The sequence below is a fragment of the Papilio machaon genome, chromosome 10 (genome assembly GCF_912999745.1).
Source record: "Papilio machaon chromosome 10, ilPapMach1.1, whole genome shotgun sequence".
Taxonomy (NCBI): domain Eukaryota; kingdom Metazoa; phylum Arthropoda; class Insecta; order Lepidoptera; family Papilionidae; genus Papilio; species Papilio machaon.
Genome location: NC_059995.1, coordinates 6,166,228 through 6,188,995, shown reverse-complemented (window position 1 = coordinate 6,188,995; position 22,768 = coordinate 6,166,228). Strand labels below are relative to the sequence as shown.

General features: G+C 32.0%; 2 protein-coding genes across 3 annotated transcripts; one reads left to right on the top strand and one right to left on the bottom strand.

Moving 5' to 3' along the window:
• The first annotated feature begins 407 nt into the window (after positions 1–407).
• Positions 408–17,873, top strand: LOC106718245 (UNC93-like protein MFSD11). 2 transcript variants are annotated; one of them, XM_014512290.2, is made up of 8 exons: positions 408–856; positions 5,139–5,308; positions 13,224–13,400; positions 13,608–13,779; positions 14,053–14,164; positions 14,429–14,554; positions 16,605–16,909; positions 17,624–17,873. In XM_014512290.2, the coding sequence occupies exons 1-8, from the start codon at positions 770–772 to the stop codon at positions 17,837–17,839; spliced, it is 1,365 nt and encodes a 454-aa protein (XP_014367776.1). In that variant the 5' UTR covers positions 408–769; the 3' UTR covers positions 17,840–17,873. The 2 variants fall into 2 exon arrangements, with proteins under 2 accessions (XP_014367776.1, XP_014367775.1); XM_014512289.2 differs by having other exon boundaries at positions 13,608–13,794.
• Positions 17,874–19,872: 1,999 nt separating this feature from the next.
• On the bottom strand, positions 19,873–20,881 carry LOC106718147 (transmembrane protein 70 homolog, mitochondrial). The gene is made up of 2 exons (XM_014512159.2): positions 20,333–20,881; positions 19,873–20,073 (listed from the first exon to the last, which is right to left on the bottom strand). Exons 1-2 carry the CDS (start codon positions 20,783–20,785, stop codon positions 19,876–19,878), a joined length of 651 nt encoding a protein of 216 aa, XP_014367645.2. The 5' UTR covers positions 20,786–20,881; the 3' UTR covers positions 19,873–19,875.
• Between the last annotated feature and the right edge of the window lie 1,887 nt (positions 20,882–22,768).

The following is a 22,768-nucleotide window of genomic DNA, read 5'->3' as shown; positions in this document are numbered from 1 at the left end:
AAAAAATCGATCGTTGAATAGTCAGGCTCAACCTTGCTTTATTTATTTTGCAACTGTAAAAAGAAGAATTTAATTAATATAGATAGGCATTGCTTAAAGAAAATCTTGCTCACCTGATTAAAAAATCAACCAACATGTCTTTTTCGACAACATATTTTACAATGGAGAACTCTAACATATTGGGAGTCATGTAATCATTTAAATATCACGCGTATCAAACTTGTGATAATGATGAAACCGCTGGACACAATCAAGGAAACTATGGTACATCTGTTAGCCGTACCAACCAACATTATTTTATTGGAATTAATCTTTTATAATGGCAAGAAAACTTGACGTCACATGGATAGAATATGTCATGTTAAAATATGACATTCAAACGTCAATGCCAAATTTGATGTTTCTATTTATTTACATATTTATCAATATTTACATTATCATAGGTGCTGGTGGGTGGTATTAGTGCTGGTAGTTAAGTTTTACATTTTACTTGCAGTAGTCGTTAATGCACGTACGCATAAGAACGAAAACCTTTAATTGGTTTAGAAATTTTTATTGGTACTAGGCAGTGGTGGGAGATGGAACAATTGGAGAATGGAATGGAATATATTATTTAACTTTGCAAGTCAGTTGAGACTGATATCCCCTAGTCGATTGTAGTCTCTTGTTGCAACTTTCAATTTTTAAATGTGTCGCGCCACATTTTTCTAGTTTTTACTCCTTTGTGTTTTGATATAAATATTACGATAATTTTTATTGCATACTAAAGATGGAGCGAAAGTTTTTCAACGTTATTTTACTCGGTTTCGGGTTCATGTTTGTTTTTACTGCATTCCAGACTATGGGAAATATAGAGGTGAGTTAAATATTATAACATATCCTACTAAGTAATTAATTTTTAAAGTAATAAATGTAAAGTTTTACAGTTCTAACTTCATATCAAAACAAACGTGTTCTTTACCATTCCATAAAACATTTGTTCTCGCTTTTTTAAATTATATGAATGTCAATAAGTATCAAACTTTCATACATACTTAATTTGCTAAACTGACCTTCAATTGTATATTTTTTTATGTTGTCTTAAATGACTTGGGTTCTATTCCCAAACAATATTTTTTCTTCATTATAATGTTTGTGTGTACACAAATCTAAATGTGAAAAAAAAAATAGGAATAAGTTCACCTGTTATTAAAACTGAGGGAAACATTAATAACATCTATTTGATTCCAAATTAGTTTAGACAACTTGAGAGTCTTCTTTTATTTAGAATACTATTTGACTGTAAAAAGGAACTAAGGTTATATATATTTAAATATATATTTATTTATTTTATTTACTGGAAAACTATGTTTTTATAGTTTTTGCAAATAGACAGTGAAAATAGTATCAAAATCATAAAGAGTATAAGAACAATAGATAAAAAATAGGGAAGCATAAGAATAATAAAAAAAAAAAGTTGAACAACCTATGTGTTCTTCCAGACTGTTTTCTACATCTATGCCAAATATCATCAAGAGCCATTGAGCCATTCCGGATACACCTTCAAACAAACATCCATCCATCGAAACATTCACATTTATAATATTAGTAATATTTATCACAACTGCGTGACATACACATCTAAAGGGTAAAATAAATGATACATAATCTATCATTGTCAAGATGTGCCACTGACATGGGTCCACTTTATTGCAATAGCCTCAAGTAATGTTGCTTATGCAACTGTAAATGAGAATTTGAGAGCATTGTCCAACATTGGCGGGTCTAAATGATTATGTAATAACATTTTTTGCCAAACACTGAATGTATATTATGTATACATATGTGTGCAATACTGAAAATTATGTATTGCTTTGAGTAAGAGTGAAGGAATAATTAAACACCGTTTGGATGAGTACATGAATAATAGGAGCATTCTATATGCAAATTTTACATGTTCATTATCATTAATTACATCATAAACTAATTGTAAATTAGCAACAAAATATAAAATGTTTAAAATTGTATTATACAGGCATAATTTATATCATATTAGCTGGCGCCCGCAACTCTGTCCCCGTGGAATTAAAAAAAAATGCCTATGTGTTCTTCCACACTATGTTCTACATCTGTGCGATATTTCATCAAGATTCGTTGAGCCGTTCCGGAGATACCTTCAAACAAGAAACATACATCTATCTAAATATTTGCATTTATATATTAGAAAGATAAGATTTGTGCGGAAACTTATAAGATGTGATTATTATTTACATCATTTTAATTGTTACTCATGACAAAAATATTTGTTGGTATTGTTCACGCAATAGAAAGACGTATGTTCTTCAGATTATTTAACAATTGTAATTATAGTAAACATATCAAGTGTTTATAGCAAGTTTGTTATCTTAAAAGTTTGATTCAATCACAGATGTTAGTCATAATATAAGAATTTAAAACCTGAAACCTATTCTTCTTTTCTATATTTACTGAAAAACTTCGCAATGATATATAATTTTTGAGCATATTTTAAAAAAAAAATTATGCAACAATTACGATGATAACCTTGAATTATTTTATTACTGCTATTTAAGCTAAACTGGTATTATTAGAAAAATAGTTTAAAATTGAAATCGCGAATATTGTAAAAATTTACGATTTTTTGGACAATTTAATTCATATGTTTACAGAAAGTCTGTTGATTTTTTTAAAACACGTATAATTTAAGCACTTGACTTGTACTCTGCAGGTACTGGGCTCCTGGGTTCGATTCCCGCCATGTACCACGTGTGCCATGTGCCAGGTGTTTTTAGATTTTCGATTTACATATGTACATTTATCCGACGTACGTGCGGTGAAGGAAAACATCGTGATGCAACCCGCACATATGTGTGAATATCCGGCAGAAAAATACGACGACGAGGCTCGCCACCCGTCACGTTCGAAATGGCTAAAAGTGGATTGAGGAGGTTCATTTGGCCACACCAAATGGAGGTCCGTGATCTTTTTCTAGACCTCTGGGTTACAGGCGTGAGTTGTGTATGTCGGTGTATAATTTTATTGTTACTATACGTTAATATTATAAATGCGAATGTTTGGATGGATGGTTGTTTGGATGTTTGTTAGGAGGTATCTTCGGAGAGGCTGCTTGTACATCTCGATGAAATTTGGTACAGATGTAGAACACAACCTGAAAAAAACATAGGCTATCTACGGTCCCAAACATGTGTACGGTTTCCATGGGATACATTTGAGTTACATATTTACTCGATTACTCCGCAACGGTTCAACAATCTTATTGAAATTTGGTACAGATATAGATACTCTTCACATTTTTTAATACTGCGCAGACAAAGTCGCGGGCAAAAGCTAGTGTATTTTATAAAGAACAATTATCCTTTAATTTGAAAAAGTATTGGGCATTTAGATTATATGCGAAAGTATAAGAAGTCTGATGTTAACTTGTATAAGTTTTCAGTTAAATACTCTTATTATCCAAAAGCGTTTAGATGTTATCACTGTTTACGTATAACCGATTGAGTCAAGGATAAGTACAGTATTTAGGTCAATGCAGATTTGTTAGGAGAGATATTTACTTTTCAAGGGTCTTTTTCAATAACAGGTCAAGTCGAGATAACAATACTTATCTTTTATGCGTAATTTTGCTACAATAGACAAACATAAGATTGTCATTGATTTAGAATAGCCTCAATTGATAGATTGAATTTCAACTGTATTATACTCAAAATGGTTATCATAATATCTGATCCTATCATCTGATGTTATCGCATTTGATTAAAATAGCTGGATAGACAGCAAGGACTTAACCATTGGACTCTTTAGATATGTTAACACGTTCAGTGCCACCGACCCGAGTGGCGTGTTCACAATCATACGAAAAAAATATAATGGCATGGACCGTGTTCACGAATATAAAAGAAAAATATTTAACATTCGGCCGACAAAATGTTCGCATTCACCTTGTTATATAATAATAAACACTTAATTTATAAGTACTGTTACATCGAGTGCATTACTCCTTATTTGTTACGAGACGATAACGATTGTATGTGTTCAAAATGTTCAACTCCTAACAGCTTTTTAGGACATTGACTTCATGCTACTTTAAACTTTAATGTAGGATAAATAAACGTATAAATGTAGATAAGTGAAGTCGAGAATTTCGCAAAATATCGAACAGGTAAACCTGCTGTAATGTTCAGTGGTTTTAGCACCGAGCGTTGAACAATAAGTGAAAGATTAGAAGGAACGTGTCAATGTTTCGAAATTGATGTTTTGTGCTTCGGTATCCAGTTATAAATTTTTCAGTCAACATTTTTCATTGTCTAAAAACTTAGATACTAGACATTTGTAAAAGGAGTTATTGCCAAAACATATTTCCATATGGAAATAAAAGTTTATCCTGGTTTGATTTTGCTTTAAATAAGTGTGTTACAGTCTAAAAAATATATATTAAATGGCAATTATATGCGAGGAAAGATTACGCTAAGATTAACTACGTAAATGGTGATCATTGGGTAACGAATGTCTTTATCGCCATATTGTTGTGATTTCGAAACAATAAAACCATAATCCTGGTTGTGACATTAAGTATCGCTTCTTAAATTCTTGCAACACTCGTGTTAATCACATTGACAGATACCAATATGGCGGCTTTCGCGCGATTTTTTAGGTTAGCCGAAAAAGGACTTTACATCCCACACGCTCGCATCTCTTCGATTTTGTAAGATGCCACTTAAAGATCCTTATAAGATGCATCGAGGTTGCAGATTTAAATTTATGACATCAAATAAAATAAGTTCTGAATGTATTTTATTACACCTGAGTACCTTGTTCTTAATTTTCGCAAGGCGCACTACTTGCTTATTCATGTAGGGAAAACGAAAATAATTTATTTACTTAATAACTTAGAACATTCTATTATTTCTATTTAATAGAATAAATTATAAATCCATTAGTGTTTGATATCTTTGAAAGACTTGCATTTTAACATTTGCATGAACAATTTGCAATTGACATTATTTTATCAAATAGAAACTCTTTCCAGCTGTGGACTGACATAGGCTGATTATGACTATGCTGAAATAGAAACCTCGCATCGCTTCCAAATTCAAATCTTTGACTAATCTGTGTTTGTGCAGAAAACCATACTGGACAGTATAACGCAAGATGACCCTTCGTTCACGGGTGATGGATACACGTCGCTGGCTATCATCTACGCCACGCTGGCTATCTGCAACTGGCTGGCTCCCTCCGTCATCACCATCACCGGTCCTAGAGGCGCGATGTTAATTGGCGCCTCCACATATTTGTGAGTTTATATTTATTTTGATTGTAAAATCAGCTACGTGCAGCAATAAACTAGTAAATAAAATATTCAGAATCATCGCAGTATAAATAGACAAAGAATTAAATACGATAATGAAAAATGATTTACATTTAAACTCGGAAAAATCTTAATGACCATCATATGTATATCTGATTACTCTAAACTTACCATTTTCGTAACATTTAGATATCTAAGGAACAGGAAGAGCTCATCAATTTATTCGTCTCTTTGATTCAACCCCGTTATTTCTAGATTTTTGTTTCCGTCTATTGTTTCTATTGTTATATTTTCTAGCAATTATAAGAACTCAACTACTTATAAATATTCAATTCTGTAGGAAGCTAAGCTGTCCAGTTTTCCTTTATTACCTAACTGTCTGTGGGCCTTCACAGCAAGTGACCGTCGATTGTACAGATAACAACTATCGTCACACGAACATTGCCGTTCGCGTTACGACACAGGTTTTGCAATATAATTTACTGAAAGGCTATAACAAGTCTTTTAGGGTAGTATATATATTTTCGTGTCATAAACATATAAAACAGTTTTTTGGGTCGTCGATACATAAAAGGAAAGTGACTTCAAATTTGTCTGACATTGATCACATGGTATCGTGTTTTATGTACACGTGTGTATTAGTTCACTTGCTATCATTGTCTTGCGAAATATTTGCCGTTGTGCTGCGCAGTTGTCGGCATTAACTCGTCGACTCTGATCGGATCTCGGTTTGCTGTTACATCAGACAAATACTTTGTGAGCATCCTACTATGACGCATGGCAGCTTTGTAACTATTATTGTGCTTAACGTGCGTTTCCACTTTCAAAACACAACATATTACCGTCGCTCGCATTCTTTTTGAACACCAATATGTTTAAAGTAATGAAATTTCACGGCCATTTTATGTCAAAGCATGATCCCAAAATTCTATAGGAAACGATTTATAGATGTAACACATGTCGCGTGTACTTAGTAGTGCAATTTATTTAGTAGTTCGCATTAATGAAAAAGCAATCGTTTTCATCCCTACCTTTACTTCTCTCTCTCTCTCTCTCCCAGTCCATTATGGCATTTTACAACTTCTCTGTTTGGTTGTAAAACATTTTAGTCGTTGGGTCTGCTTTGGTTTTAGATACACATGCATAATCAAGTTTTCAAGGACACGCTGTCTGAATAACTTATTTTATGGTTCCATTAAAGTAAATATATTCAGTCTTAATTTGACAAGAACTAAAAAAACGTATACCACTCGAAATCCTGGACATCGCAATTTAATTGGCTGGCATATTTGGGTTATGTTTGTTTGGTAAAATATTTTTTATGAAAAAAACGGCATCGTTTCTTCCGAAAAACGAATATCAAATCAGATTTAATATGTAGTAATAAATATGCTAAGAAATACGACCCGTAGCTCATTTATGATTTGTTATTAGTTTTCGTCGTGTAACTGGTACACAATATATTGTGTATGTAGGATTGATTTCAACAGTACTAGTGTGCGAGACGACTCGGAGACCATATCTTGCCATCAATGCGGGTGATATGCGCATTGGTGAATGACACGCGCTAAATAACATCACATTGAATGTACACACAGTCATTACGACTTCACTTTTAGTGGTGTATCTTCCCGACATTTGCTTTAGCACGTCCTGAACAATAATACTCTTTTGCCCGACGACGTGCCAAATCAAGGGCGGGTATTATATAGAAGCTGTCGCCCACGACTTCCTTGGCGAAGGATTGAAAAAATGTTTGTTACCTCTGCCCTATGTATCAGCCGTTCTGAAGTTACGTGGTAACAATGGTTCATACAGTCAGCTTCATAAATATAGTGGCAGTCAAGATATCCAAATATATAGGAACACCTAAAGTGATCAATTATATAAGTACAACCAAAGTCATCAAATTAATTGAAGCATCCACTCTGCTCAAAAAGATCGAAGCGTTCATATCGTCATATATATGAGTACATTCAAAGTGCCCATAATTATAGTAACAGACAGAGCGTCAATAGTAACGAAGCATCGAAAGTATGCAAATATATCGGAACATTTGACAAAATTGAACTCTATCTCTATTCACTTAAGATACACTTTGAAATATACTACATCTGTTAAATTAATTTGACATTTTATATCAAAACATTTTTTTGCTATTTACTACAAGTTTACATCCCGCATGACAGATACTAGATAGATAAGCAATATCAAATTTTAATTTGTCACCATATATGTCAGTTTGTCCTTACGGCTTAACTGTTCGCTGTAATACGCAGTTATGGCGATTCGAATCCCAAACTTTGTTAATTTTTTCCTTTTTTTTAAGGTTTTTAATTTTATTATCAAAGCGTTATATAAAATTGAACATTATCGCAACAATTATTGATTACTATTCGATATCTTTAAAAATTAAGGAACCACAATATTCCTTGTCCATTTTTTTAACCGAGACGTCATTAGCATGTTTCTTTTATTGTTCACGTTTGTTATTGTAAGTTTCGTCATTTAATTCCGCGCGGACTAAGTCACAGGCGACATCGAATACGTGTAATAAATCTATGCTTGGAAAATTCTACTGCAACCGGACTGAAGATACCTAACAGTAAGAGAAAAATATTTTGATACAAATTATCAATTAATTTAACAGAAGTTGTATACTTTCAAAGTGTATTTCAAGGATATGGATATACGAGTAGAATTAAATTTCAATGACCGCAATGACAAGTGAAAACACTACGCCTACTCGCTTTATCCCGAGATGGCCGAACCTAACCGTTATTAATTTTATTTAAATATTTAATACCCCAAAAAAAAAAATTTAAAATTGTTTTTGTTAAGAAAAATACATATTCTAAGTACATTACCAGATTTTTCCTTTTCATTAAAAAAATCAAGCTCTATATGTGATCGATAATATTGAAAAATAAAAACCTTGTAAGCCTGGGATTCGAACCATTAAACTTACGTACTGCGGCGAAAATAGTAAAACACTGAAACTAGCACATACTGTGACAGAGTAAAATTTGATATTACTTACTAGCTTTTACCCGCGACTTCGTCCGCGCGGAATAAAAAAAGTGCTCACAAGATAAAAAGTTCCTATGTCCGTCTCCTAGTTCTAAGCTACCACTCCCCCCATCAATTTTCAGCTAAATCAGTTCGACCGAACTTGAGTTATAAACAGTGTAACTAACACGACTTTCTTTTATATATATAGATTATGTATCTGTCATGTATCGTAAATTTATAAATTTTAAGCGTTATTATAATAATAAGAAGAAAAATGTTGGGTTGTCCGATAAGTTCGTGCCCATTTTTAAGGGAAATTTTAAAGAACCTTAAGTTTTGGCATACGTCTTTTAAATTATATTTGTTCGATTTTATAGCAAAATGTCTTATTTATTTCGACAAAAATTAAGTGAATCAGTTTTTATAAAACTAATAGAAAAGAACGAATCGTGTCCTACCATTTGTCAAAGTATGGCTGAAGTTATACTTTTTTAGTATGTATGTGTTATGTAAACATGTCATATGTTTTCAATAATTGTAATATATTCGGGTCTATTCTAAGATACCTATTGAAAATCGGAACGAACTTACTGGACAACCTATTATGTTAATACAAAGCGTCAAATAAATTTAACAGATGTAGTATATTTCAAAGTGTATCTTAACTAAATAGAGATAGAGTTCAATTTTGTCAAATGTTCCGATATATTTGCATACTTTCGATGCTTCGTTACTATTGACGCTCTATCTGTTACTATAATTATGGGCACTTTGAATGTACTCATATATATGACGATGTGAACGCTTCGATCTTTTTGAGCAGAGTGGATGCTTCAATAAATTTGATGACTTTGGTTGTACTTATATAATTGATCACTTTAGGTGTTCCTATATATTTGGATATCTTGACTGCCACTATATTTATGAAGCTGACTGTACATCCAAACTTTCGCATTTATAGTAGTTAAAATTGTGTATGTCTGTTTTATTTTTTCGTGACCACATGTTACCTAAAAAAATGACCATTTTAAAGAGTTGAATGCCATTTGGTTCGTATTCTTCTCTTCACTGCTCTATGGTAATATACTCAACTGAGTCAATTTTCCTTACATATTTAATTACCAAGAGTTGCTACACTAATTTGCTGTATTTAGATAAAGGACTCGGCAACATTTTTTCGTAATGATCTCGGTTTCGAAACACATTCAGGATAGTGTTCATTTTTTTTATAGAGGTAGTAATTTTAATTTAAACGACTTCAACGAATTTTTAAATTCAAGTAAAAAACAGTTTAAATTTTACGATAAGCGCTTAAAATGTTTTACTTTTACCCACCACCATATGACGATGTTAGTACAACGTATGTGCATTTGGAAGTGCACCATATTGAAAGTTCCCTAAAACTGTATTATTACATTTTAGCTTTGCATTAATTATTACTAATTTGATTGAATTAAAAGTACATATATTATTAATTGCCCTATCCATTTAAAAGTGCGTGTTAAGACACAATGACATTGCATACCAACATTTCGATAACATTCTTTAGCCTTGGTATTACGGCCTTGCTAGAAACTATTACTATTTTAATAACTTAAACGATATTCATTGAACTATTTTTATTATATTATATAGGTGCTTTACGGCTTCGGAATAACTGAGGTCATATTATATGATGACTGCAAAATTAGTCAATTTTTTTGCCATTAACAATAGGTGAGTTGTCTCAAAAGGTAAATTAAAAATTAATGTATTATTTTTCTTAAAATATTATACAATATCAACATTATTCTATTTGTTTTGGTTATTATTTTTAATCTTATCGTAATGTATTTCCAACATAATAAAGTTGTAAAGCAAACACAGTACTGGTTGATGTATTTAATTCAGTGTCATTGATCGCATAGGTAGGCGATGGGCACCGAAACGTTCACACATCTTCCGTTATTTTAGAGTCGTCACTAGCATTTTAATTTTTTTTTGTTCGATACACATACATTTAGTGATGTGACAGAAAGGTATATTCGGCTCAAATCTAATGAGAGCAAAAAATGAAATACAGATGTTTTTTCTCAAAATCTTCTATCTTCTAAATTCCAACTTTAACCAAGCTTTTCGTGTAAAATTTTACTTTGCGTACGTTGACATATAAAGACTTAAGAAGTACTGTTTTTTTTATAACATAGACACAACACCACAAGCCATTCAACATGTTCTTCAGTTTGTTTATTGCTTTTGTACAGATTTTCTTTGTGTTCTGAAGATTTACGAGTATGTCTCGCTATGTTATTAGTTACCTCGACTATGCAGACATCGAAGAAAGATGTTATATGTCAGGTATGCATTATGCTAACCACGTCTGTCTTTTTATCGCATATACCTATCAAATGTATTCCTAACTATCTACGTTTGAATTTATACGTGTGGTAACTTTTTCTTTTAACATTGTTAAATGAATAGCCGGTGTATTTGCGCCTTACCGCTTTGCGAGTGCAATGTATCGATCTACATAGTGAGGGACCTTTATATCGCCGGAGTGCAATCAAGGCTGACAACTTTTCGTTCCAGTCAGTTTTCATTGCCTAAACATGTGGGTCAAAACATATTGTCATCCTTCTTGTTCACTTTGAAATTACAGAGACATGTATATTTTCGGCAATGGAAACCTAGAAATGTTTGTGTTACAATTAATTTACTAAATCGATATTCTGACATTTATAGTGGATACAATTTTTTATTAAAGTAAATACACTACGGCGTTATTGTAGGTGTGTCGCATGTCTTGTAACCGGATTTTCGCAATACTAAATCTTGAACACTTACATTTACTTCGTAAATCTATTCTTTGGTTAATATTACAGAAACACGTGCACAAAATATATTCTCTTTTGTTTATGATTTTTAAGTCTATAGTTGTCCATGATTCTGGTTTACGAGGTATGTTTGCTGTTTGAATATATCATTAGTATATAATAAGGTATTTTGTTATATTGTGTAAAGTGAAACTTAATTCGTGTTTATTGTATCCATTTACTATAGTGACCTGAAGTCGATTACCGGCTATCGAGGACGTATTTTCTTTGAGTAGGAAATTTCTTGAAGTGTGACCCATTTGTAGCGAACAAATAGTTTTATCACTTGTTTTATCTCCCGTGTCACAAGGGTTGGATGTAATCAGGCTTATGCAAGCAGACAATTTGCAGACGCTTCTCATATTGTTTTTATTGAAGACCTTGGATATGTGACCTTTTTTCTCTTGCTTACTTTTATATATCGGGTTGTACTTGACCTCAATTTGTATTTTATTGTAGCTATAATTATATGCTTTCTTATACGTTGAGGTAAATAGATTTAAAATTTTCTTGTTGCTTTTTATCACATATAATAAATAGCACGTAAACTGTTCGAAATAAATACTGTGTTCAAGATTCGATTAAATTTCTGGCTATATTAATAACTTTAAGCTTCTATCAGCTTTGAAATTAATAAAGTGCAAATAGGCACTATTGGTACTTGTTACCAATCGTGTTTTGTTGATTTGTATTCCAAACATACTACATTTATATGTAAAGTATTCCACTGGTATTTAGTAGAGGTGACCGGGTGCGGTTGAGCGACCTTTTCGTTGGACAACATTTTCTGCACATTATATACCTAATCTAAATGTGTTTATCGAAATTGCAGAATTAAACATTTTTGGTACCTTAAAAAAATATAAACAATCATTAATGTGGTTACTTTAAAAGTACATACAATTGTTTAAGCGCGAAATGGGCCACAGAATTTTTTTATTTACCTATAAAAGCGCATCCATGGGTTGGTGTTGATATTTCAGATCAGTGTAATATTATTAATAATACAAATTTAATTGTTCAACGATTCATCTAAATATCCTTTATTCGAGTTTGTTAATTTTACCCGATAAAAAATTGACATCATCGTGTGTCATTATAATCTTTAAAACATAACAATATAAAATGGAATTTGGATTGGAATTTATTAAATTGATAAAAACTACTATTTTTAGCATAGCTATTATTTAGTTTCTTTGTTATTAACATATACATGAGTTAACTAATGCCTATTCTTAGTAATCAACAATAAGAATCTAGAAATATAAGGTTTCTTTTTATTTTTTATTTACTCTCACACACTATTTATTGTTTGAGCCTATTTTTTCGTATCAAATGAATGTGTCAAAATTAGTATAATATTTTTGGTGTACTCTACGCCCAATAGGGGCGCTATACAAACTTTAATACAAATTTTGTCGACGACAATAAGATGGCGATTATGACAAATAAATATTCGTGCTAGGCCACCAAATTTCATAGCGAAAAAAAAAACATGGAATGAAGAAAAACAGACGGTTTCGCATAAGTTGTTGTTGTTTTTCTTTTTCAATAGAATAAGAGGGATAACAATATGTTTTCTAACAAGTGTTTCGGCAGTAGAAACCACACGTAATTAAGGTGGGTAAAGTTGGTTATTGAAACAAGTCGCTTACCAGTTAAAATGCGGAAATATGCTGCGATATCTATCCCCAGGCCGGTTTTTATAGGGTTGTACTGTTCTAGTCTATCTGTTTTACTTTAAACCTAAAGAGAATTTCATATATAACTAACTAACCTAACTTCTATTATGCAGAACACACGTTGGGATTTCTATGACGGTTTTAATGTATTTGCATTGCACGGGAAAATTCTAGCACGTGTATGATAAAACTGTATAGTAATGCGAACTATGCATTTGCTTGCGGGTTGAAAACGTGAATCTATTGTGTGTAGGCTACATTATGCTTTTTTATTCACGAAAACGTCTCAGCCTTCATTTTATATCTTCTTGTTTGTTTATAGATCGGTGTTTTAACCTGTTTGTATAATTTCAGATTCTTCATAATAACATTCCTGTTCCCGCGCACATGGCTGCTCTACGTGGCGAGCGTACTGATCGGCGCGGGTGCTGCCGCCATCTGGACCGGTCAGGGCAATTACCTTACGCTCAACAGCGATGCCGACACCATCTCGAGGAACTCCGGCATCTTCTGGGCCATGCTGCAGTGCAGGTAACTTGAGCAAAAACATTCAATTAAATCACTCACACAAACACTTGTCTATGTCTGAAACATCTGGAGCTAAAAAATGTCATATTACGCTACGGGAGTTTCAAACTAGACTTGTTGCATAGTGGTAACAATTCTTGGATTACGTTTTGTTTTTTATAGAGATTAGTTAATAACACACTTAACGTTTTTGGTAATCCCTTGTTACAGTTTATTCTTCGGAAATTTGTTCGTATTCATAAAGTTCCAAGGCAAGACGCACATAGACTTGGAGACACGTAACGTAGTGTTCGGTGCGCTGACTGCGGTCTGCGCGCTGGGCATCGTGTTTCTTTTGCTATTGCGCCCCATCAGGCGCCCACCAGTGCTCGATGATGTTAAGGTGAAATTCCAAGAGGTACCAAATTATTGCACTTGCTTTATGTATTTTCACAAATCACATAATAAATCTTGTCTTAACAATGCGTATGTTTTATTTTTACAAAGTATTGTCTTTAAACCAAATAATTATAAAGGTTACGACTGAAAATAATATATTTTACTGTTAAGATAATCTATTCACTGATTCTTTTACCTCTAAAGTTCTTGAGTTTTTTTAGATCGCTTCTTTTAATTATGTTAGTTTGTAAACCATACTTTTTTTTAACATTTGTAGACTGACGTTGTAAGTCACGAGGACGACGGCCCTATGGAGGCTTTCAAGGGCGCTTTGAAGTTATTCTGCACACGCGACATGATGTTCCTTAGCTGTACTTTCATATACACGGGTAAATACCTTTATATCCAGCCAAGTATGAATAGCCAAATATTAATATAAGCTCCGTTTGTCTGTTTAGGATTGAATTTAGTAACTGGACACTGCGCAGTTTTGTGCCGCCAAGATATTTGAAAAGAACTATACTTTAGGTTGTCTACAATAGCAAAATTTATTTCGTACGAAATGTTTGATATACACTTGACTCTGTCTTGATTACCGATCCTACTTAGAGTGGGAAAAGGACGGGGAGATGATGACACTTTACCTTCTTCAGGTGTGGAGTTGTCATTCTTCAGCGGTGTGTACAGCCCCAGTATTGGATTCACACTGTCTATGGGAGAGAACGCCAAACAACTTGTCGGTCTGTCTGGTGTCTTCATTGGGATGGGAGAAGTTTTAGGTGAGTACATTTAAAAAGCACTACAAATACAGTCGAACCTGGATGAGCGTGAGACCAAAGGATAATATTTTTCTCGCTTCTAGAGGTTTTCTCTTACTCGGATTTCTCGCTTAAGGAAGTCAGTCCTCAATAGAGATGTATATGAGCTAAACACATTTTTAATAACGTGAATTTCATGTTCGGAAACAAAAATCTAGAAAATTACCATCGTCTAGATATAAAAAAACAGAGATAAAATATTTCTATGCATGTGTTTCGTTAGTGGAAAGTCACTCAGTGTTTGTATAAAAACATTTTACCCTGTTTTAAGTTCATAAAACTTGATAAATTAAATGTACCCGTTCGTTATTTTATCATTAATAATGCACTCTTATAATTGTTTTCTGTCTGAGTAAACATTTAATTAGCAAACATATTATGTACTTGTTAAATAATATAGAATATAATCGGCCACGTGCAAGGAAAAATATCAGCGCATAACAACATGACGAAGTTCTGTGAAGTTTACTATAGTTTAGATTTTAAAGCCATGTTAATTCAAATTATATTTTTGCAATAATTTAAAAGCATGAAATCTGAAAGGTGCTTAACTTTGTACATATGTCTATATTGTTAACTAGCGACCCGCCCCGGCTTCGCACGGGTGCAATGCAAAATATACCTACTACAGAATAAATGCACAATTTATTTAAGGTACTTAAATGGATAAGGATTAATGCTGTATTGTTTAAAATCACTTCGTAAAAGAATAAAAATGGTTATGCTGGGTTATCCCTTTTTTTTTTTTTTTTTTTTTGGATTATCCCTAAGAGATAGACATATACCATCGCGGACTTTTTTGTTGAACTTTTTAAGGTGAACAATACTGTAGTACATTATTTTGGTCTATCTCGTAGGGTTCAGCCAGCGTTTGCAATATAAGCGCAAAAAAACGTGCTTATTTACGACATCACATTAGAAAACTTTAAATTTATCAGTGTTTCTCTACTATATTATGCATTTATTATACATACAAACCTTCCTTAAGAATCACTCTATCTATTAAAAAAAACCGCGTCAAAATCCGTTGCGTAGTTTTAAAGATCTAAGCATACATACGGACATACAGCGAAAGCGACTTTGTTTTATACTATGTATTGATGTACGTGTTCGCTTGATCAACGACTACGGTTAGCATAAACATAGAAATTAACATTATTTTTTCGAATATTTAAAACGTTATCTATTAATAAGTCTTAATATTTTTATAATATAATAAATTCACCCGTATTTGTCTATATATTTTAGTATTTGATATTGAGCCAACAAATAGTTCATATTCAGATTTACTTGGCAATTGTGAACAATGTGTTCCAGATACGATAGTTGTTTTTAATTTGTATAAACCAATTTTTAATTTTTTTTAATGTGTTGAACAATTAATTTTCAGTGATCTTTTTTTCTATCAGTACATGTTACCGTGATTGCACATTTTGACACACACCGTGTGCCAAAATTAAGTGTTCGCGTGTCTCGTGAATTGCATAAAGTGTAACTGTAAAAACACTGCTGCTTTCGTAATTGTATTACGGTTATATTCTACTGCCGTAATACATGTATTAAAACGTATTGTTGTGTTTTTTTTTTCAAAGAGAGTGAAAGGGATGATATGTTTTAAATACAAGTGTTACGATTGTGAAAACCCACGGTTATTGAGTACGTAACATATCCGAGGTGTACTGTCATGTTGAAGATTTTTAAGATGAAAGTGTAATTTTAAGATAAATGTGAGTGGCCAGTGATGCACTAGCTATCTTTACATTGTTTTATGTTTTTATAGCTTGCAAAGATAATTTAGTTATTGTACTTGTAATGTTTATAAAAATATGCACCACACATAATTATTCAAAGTTTACTTGCTAAAATACGTCGTTTTCTTGTTAAAATAAGTTCTTTTCGGTTGTAGTTTGTAACATTGAGCCGAAAGATTCATACAAAAATGTCGTCTTCTCACTCTTTGTGTCAGTAGTAGAAACCCAAGGCAATTATCTTTAAACATTTCATATTCCAGGTGGAGCTCTATTCGGTATTCTCGGATCAAAAACGACCCGTTGGGGACGTGATCCTATTGTGATAATGGGCTATATCATCCACGTGACCAGTTTCTTCCTCATCTTCATCAATTTACCCAACGTGGCACCATTCGGAGATACCATGGAGACTTCGTATATCAACCCCTCTCCATATCTCGCTATGTTTTGCAGTTTTCTACTAGGTTTCGGCGATGCCTGCTTCAACACACAGATATATTCAATACTCGGAGGGAATTACTCTGATAATAGTACGTCTGCGTTTGCACTGTTCAAGTTCACTCAGGTATGTTGACTCATTGTAAATAATGTATATCCATATTTTCCTGAATTATATGTCTTAAAATGTTGCAAGTGTGAAAGGTTTGTTTGGTGTTTTCATCAGAAAAATATTTTATTATCTTTGGTAATTTCATAGAATTTAAAATCGTAGTTTTTTTGCGAATAATGTAATTTATTATTGTATTTTAATGATGTCATTCAAATACAACAATAAATTAAGTCGAATACGCATGATTTTGTTTGTTTCCCAAACTTGAAATCCGTGACATTTGCCAGTTATCTTGACATTTTCAATTCTTTAATTTATGGGCCTCAGACCTTAACCTACATACACAAACTTTGTAGTGAAACTTTTAAATTGGATGTTCAAATCGCAAATTCCCGTCTTGGCAAATGCGTCTTTTAATGCGAATAAAAAAAAATTAGTATTCCGAATAGTACATAACCAATTAAATTAATTTCTTTAGAATAGTCTATTCCAGACTGAATTTATGTGTTCCAAATTTCATCCAGAAACATTAAAGCGTTCTAGACTTATGTGGTATCAAACATTTATCTAAATTTTCGCATTTATAATATTGGTCTCATTTTTGTTATAATTTTGACGTTAAATAGAGTGATCGTGACGTTATATAGAGAGCATTACAGTATAGTGAAGAAACTTTGACGTTTTAAGGAGTGTCGTTATAAAGACTACACATTAACATTTGAATTCCAGTCTTTGGCAGCGGCAGCGTGTTTCTTCTACTCATCAAGAGCCCTATTGTCAGTACAACTTGGTGTACTCGCGGTTCTAGCTTCACTGGGCACTGCCGCCTTCTGCCGCGTGGAATGGGCGGCAAGATCTCGCGCGCGCGCCGCAGCACTAGAAGCTATAGATGATAAAGCAACACCTGTTACACATTTAGCTGAAAATGCACTACATTACGACTAAATATAAAATTATTTTAAAGATATGTTAACGAGTACACGATATGAACTAGTGATTAATTTGAAGTCAATATACCCGATCGACTGTGAAAAAACTCCACGGAAGTAGAAATGCCGCCCTTCAGACAAACTGGAACCGAGAGCAGAGCAGATTTTTATATTGCATATTGAACTTTACTTTATTGGAATCATGAAAAGTAAAATTAAACCTTATTTCAATTGTTTAAAACTCAATTTTATATGTCTACTCTGTTCTGCCCCGATATAAGTGACCACAAATAGTTTATATGCCCCATATAGGAAAAAAATATTACACTCCTGGCTGTCAGTCAATGTTTAAATGATTGTCTGATTCCAAGCAATCATATTATTAGTGAAATATATGAAATATTCAAATTTATGATGAATTGCTTCATTATTATAAATCAAAGCAGCGGTGACAATTGTTAAAACAATAAAAAAGTTATCATACATACTTTCTGGGAATAATCCTTTGCATGTAAAATGCAGTGTAAAAGAGTTACACAATTTTACACTGCATATAGAGTACTAATTGTTAAATAACACATGATTACATTTTAATGTAACAAATAATATTTAAGTGTAAAAGTTCATTGATTTTATATTTAAAATGCACTTTTTAAAATGAACGCATTATTTTGTATTAATAATTTTACATTTAAAATATAAATAATCTAATAATTACTTCATAAAATTAATGTTGATAATTTTTACATAAAGTTTTTATTCAATTTTGTTTTTAAAACAAAAAGTGGATTTTCCGATAGGTTAGTTGTAAATTTAAATATTTGTACATAACATATCAATAAGATTAATGTAAATAAAAATTAAAGTTATTTTTTGATATTTGTGTAAACTGTGAAATAATAAAAAAGCTTTTTAGCCTTTTAAAGGCGATAGGAGATTTCTTATGTATTGGATTTTATAAATGTTATTTAAAATTCTGTTTCCTTATTAAACATTATTTCTAGCTTTGTGTAATAGATCTCTGTCTATCTATTTGGGTAAAATATTTATTTTATTTTTTCAATAGCCACATTAAATTACAATAACGTAAAACTTCAGAAAAAAATGGCGCTATTATTTTACGATTTCGATTGGTTTAATTTTTTTTTTGTGACATTTAACATTCCATTTGATGTTAAGTATGTTTTTGTGTGTCTAGTCAACATTTTGTTGAAAATGCTTACAATAATTTCAGTTTTAATGTTGACATTGTACGTTTCCACTATTTATATTTTATAGTAAAAAAATTATGTGAATATAATTAAATAAAGTATTTTAATGTGAAATAAAAATAAAAAATATTTTAACACAATTCGTTTTTTTACCATCTTATATTTTATATTTATTGAGCCAAATACCAACAATTGAGCAAAATTACCATTTTTTTGTGATTATATTTATTTGAATGGTCATGTAGTCCCATAGGTTTAATGAATGATGCATTTACTTGACTTGAGAAGACTTCCTGTCTTAATTTATTTTTGAATATGGGACGATTTAAAGACCAACATAAGGCACTCATAACATATAAATGAGCGAACCAATGGCATGCAACACAATATTTTGGCACTGATCACAAAATTCATTATGTATTATGAAAAACTGTGAATTAGGTATGTGCATCCGCCAATGATCCCTAGGTTATGGAATGTTCCCAATAATAATGGTTAAAATTATTTGATTGCGCATCTATGACCTAAATAAACTTATTTTTAAATGGCATGTTGTTGCAAAGGTTCGCCATCTTTGATATCAATAAACATGTATCTACATTGGTGATCAATTAAATTGCTTGTTTATGGCACTCCTATTGTATATTGTGCAAGTGCCTTTAGTTTTATTTTGGTTTGGGAGAAACCAGCACTGAGACTATTCAAGCAATCATCTAACAGAACTTTATACATTCTTTCATTTACATTAAAAACATGCTATAATCCAAATGTGATTAAAATAAGAAACATTTTTGAGTAACATTTATTTAACTAACTATATAATTAACAATCACTTAACTGTCTACTTATTACTGCTTTCAGGTTCATCTAAATTGCCAAGTTTGAAATCTAAAGGTTTATCATAGCCCATTATCTTAGCATAATGCATTGGGTCATTAAAATGTCTCGCCTCAATAAATAGAGATGTGCCTTTGGCTTGCATTGTTGTGAACATGCCAGGTATATCAGGAACCACTACATCCTCCGCTTTGAACTCCAGCTAAAACATATTGACATGATAAATGTAATAATAGTGTAAGAATGTTCTATTTTTGAAATCATGTAGAATTGATTCACTTTTCCTGAGGTTGTTTATCTCTGGTTCCAATATCAATGTAAGTAATGCTCACATTTTATAACCCTTACAACTTGTGTATTTTGGTAGTTATTTAGTGAAATTATATGTCACCTAATTACTTTTTTTTAATATTTGCTTTACACTAATCTATTTTAAAATACTAATATTAGATTTATCTTACCTTCTTTGGAACAAGAAAGAAATTGAGGGTTACTGCTGTATAACTCATTGTTTCTGGGTTATAATAAACCTCTGTCACATATTTTTTTGTAATGACATGCAGTAGTAAAGGAGTAACGAATGTAAAGAAGCCCACGACCGAACAAATTGCTATTAGTAGTGATGTACTCCCTATAGTAGACGCTTCTCGTAAAATTATTGGTTGAGCCACTAGACCGGCCGCACTAGAAGATAGGGAAAATATCTTCACAGCCTTTATTTGTGGCGTTAAAGGTCCATAGTATATTCGTTCTAATTTGTTATCTTCGTTTAAATTCTTTGCATAATGTCTGCTTATTATTTTTTGAGCACCAGTCATGCTTTTCGTGCCGGATATAATTTCTTTGAAGTCTGATAATGCGGACAAATTACAATGCCGCTGTGATACAACATTTCGATAACAAAGTCGTAACATAGTTGGTATGTTATTTATTACACCGTATTTACAATTTTTCTTTCAAAATTTTTTACATTAATGCACACAATATTTTTAATGGCACAGCTGTCAAGCAATATGTCACTGTCAATGTCAAACTTCTTTTTTTTTAAATTTATTAAGGCATTGGATATCGGTGTCCTTTAGCCTGATGTCAAACTTCACGATCAGTCATTGTCAGTGTTGAGACAAGAAAAAAGAACATTATTAATTTTCAATTATTTTTAATTATTACTTTCTTTAAAAAATAAGATTAAAAATAAAACCTTAAACTTTAATTTTATCCTAACACACAGCATTCAAAATCATTGGCATCATTTCATATTTTAATAAAACTTACTATTGACAGTATTTAAAAAATACCAATCAACAGCCACATCATAAACGTACCTCAACAAGTCTATGACACGGTAATAATAATACCGTGAGTGAGAGAGATACAGTTATACCCAATTCCTGCGACGTGACAAAGACAGGGATAACTATCTTCCGTCCCTTTCTGCGTACCAGGGTTTGGGCTTTGTTTGGAACAAAGGTTGTCCCCTACAAACAACCTAGGTTGTCCCTAACAAAGTTTGACATTCGTGCTATTTTTCGAAAATTGTGAGTACTTAGTCGCTGTAATTGTGCAAAAATATTTTGATATTACAGTTTTAGTAAGGTAAAGTTTATAAAACATGGTATACTGCTGTATCGTCGGTTGTAAAAGCCGTAGTGAGCGAAAAGAGAAAAACATAACCTTTCACTCGTAAGTACTGAAACTACGCACTTATTCACATGTATTCATACAAAATAAGGAAGAAAATACAAACTAGTTGTTCTTTACAGTCTTTGTAATAACTAATATGTTAAAATACGGGTAAAATCAGCTAAAATAAAATAGTATTTTTCGAACATTATGCGCCCAAACGCAGATGTCATTTGTGTCAAATAATATACTGTAGATCTGGGAAACAAGCGGCCATATTAAACTTCTTTTCAAATTGGTTGGTTATTACCCGTAAAAATAATACCACCATCTTGTTGTAAAAATTACCCTGAATTTAGGGGAAATAAATTATAGTATGTATAATGTATATAAATGAAACAATTCACATTTTTTATATTATTTTCAACAGATTTCAAAAGGAGTTTTTAATTCTGGTATATGCTGTGTTTTTAAATATTTGATACTTTCTTATCCCGTTGATTTTAAAGAGTATGCTATTTAATTTGTCCCATGTAAATTTTGTTTCTTAGAAATTACAATCAAAATAGTTTAATATTAAGTAGTTTTACATGTAGTGTTCACTGTAATGATATACAGAGTAATTTAAAATTATATGACTATAATATTGGTATGTTTTTTGTAGCTTTTTATGAAGACTTAGGGCTTCGTGCATATCGAAGAAAAATAGGACATCGTTTGAATGCTCGTCTAATGGACCTAAGACTGAAGAGATGCCGCGCTTTGTTGAAGCAGTACGCGGGAAAGACGACTGGCCGAGCAGATTGAAGGCCTGTATTCAAAATCACGGATGGCATTTTGAATAAACTTTAGTGTCATAAGAATCTATGTTTTGTTAAGTTCATTTTGGTATATAAATGGTCACATAATGAATAAACTTGTTTCAATTATTTTATATTAAACATGTAACAGAATTTATGACCTGACTAAGTATTACTAAAAAAATCTGTTTATGTAATCTTAGTCACATAAACAAAAATTACGCATTGTTTTTTATATTTATTACGTTTATTAATTACAATTTAATTGGGAATATATAAATTGGTCTATATTAAATTATATCGTAATTATTCATTTTCGGGACAAAACAAATAACTGGTAACCCCAATCCTTATACTTATATATAGGTATAGTCTATAGTACTCTCTATCTGTCCCTTACGGGTGAACGCGCATGCCATATCTATATAATTCTTCATCTGAGTACCTCAATTTATACGACCGATAGGGATGTCA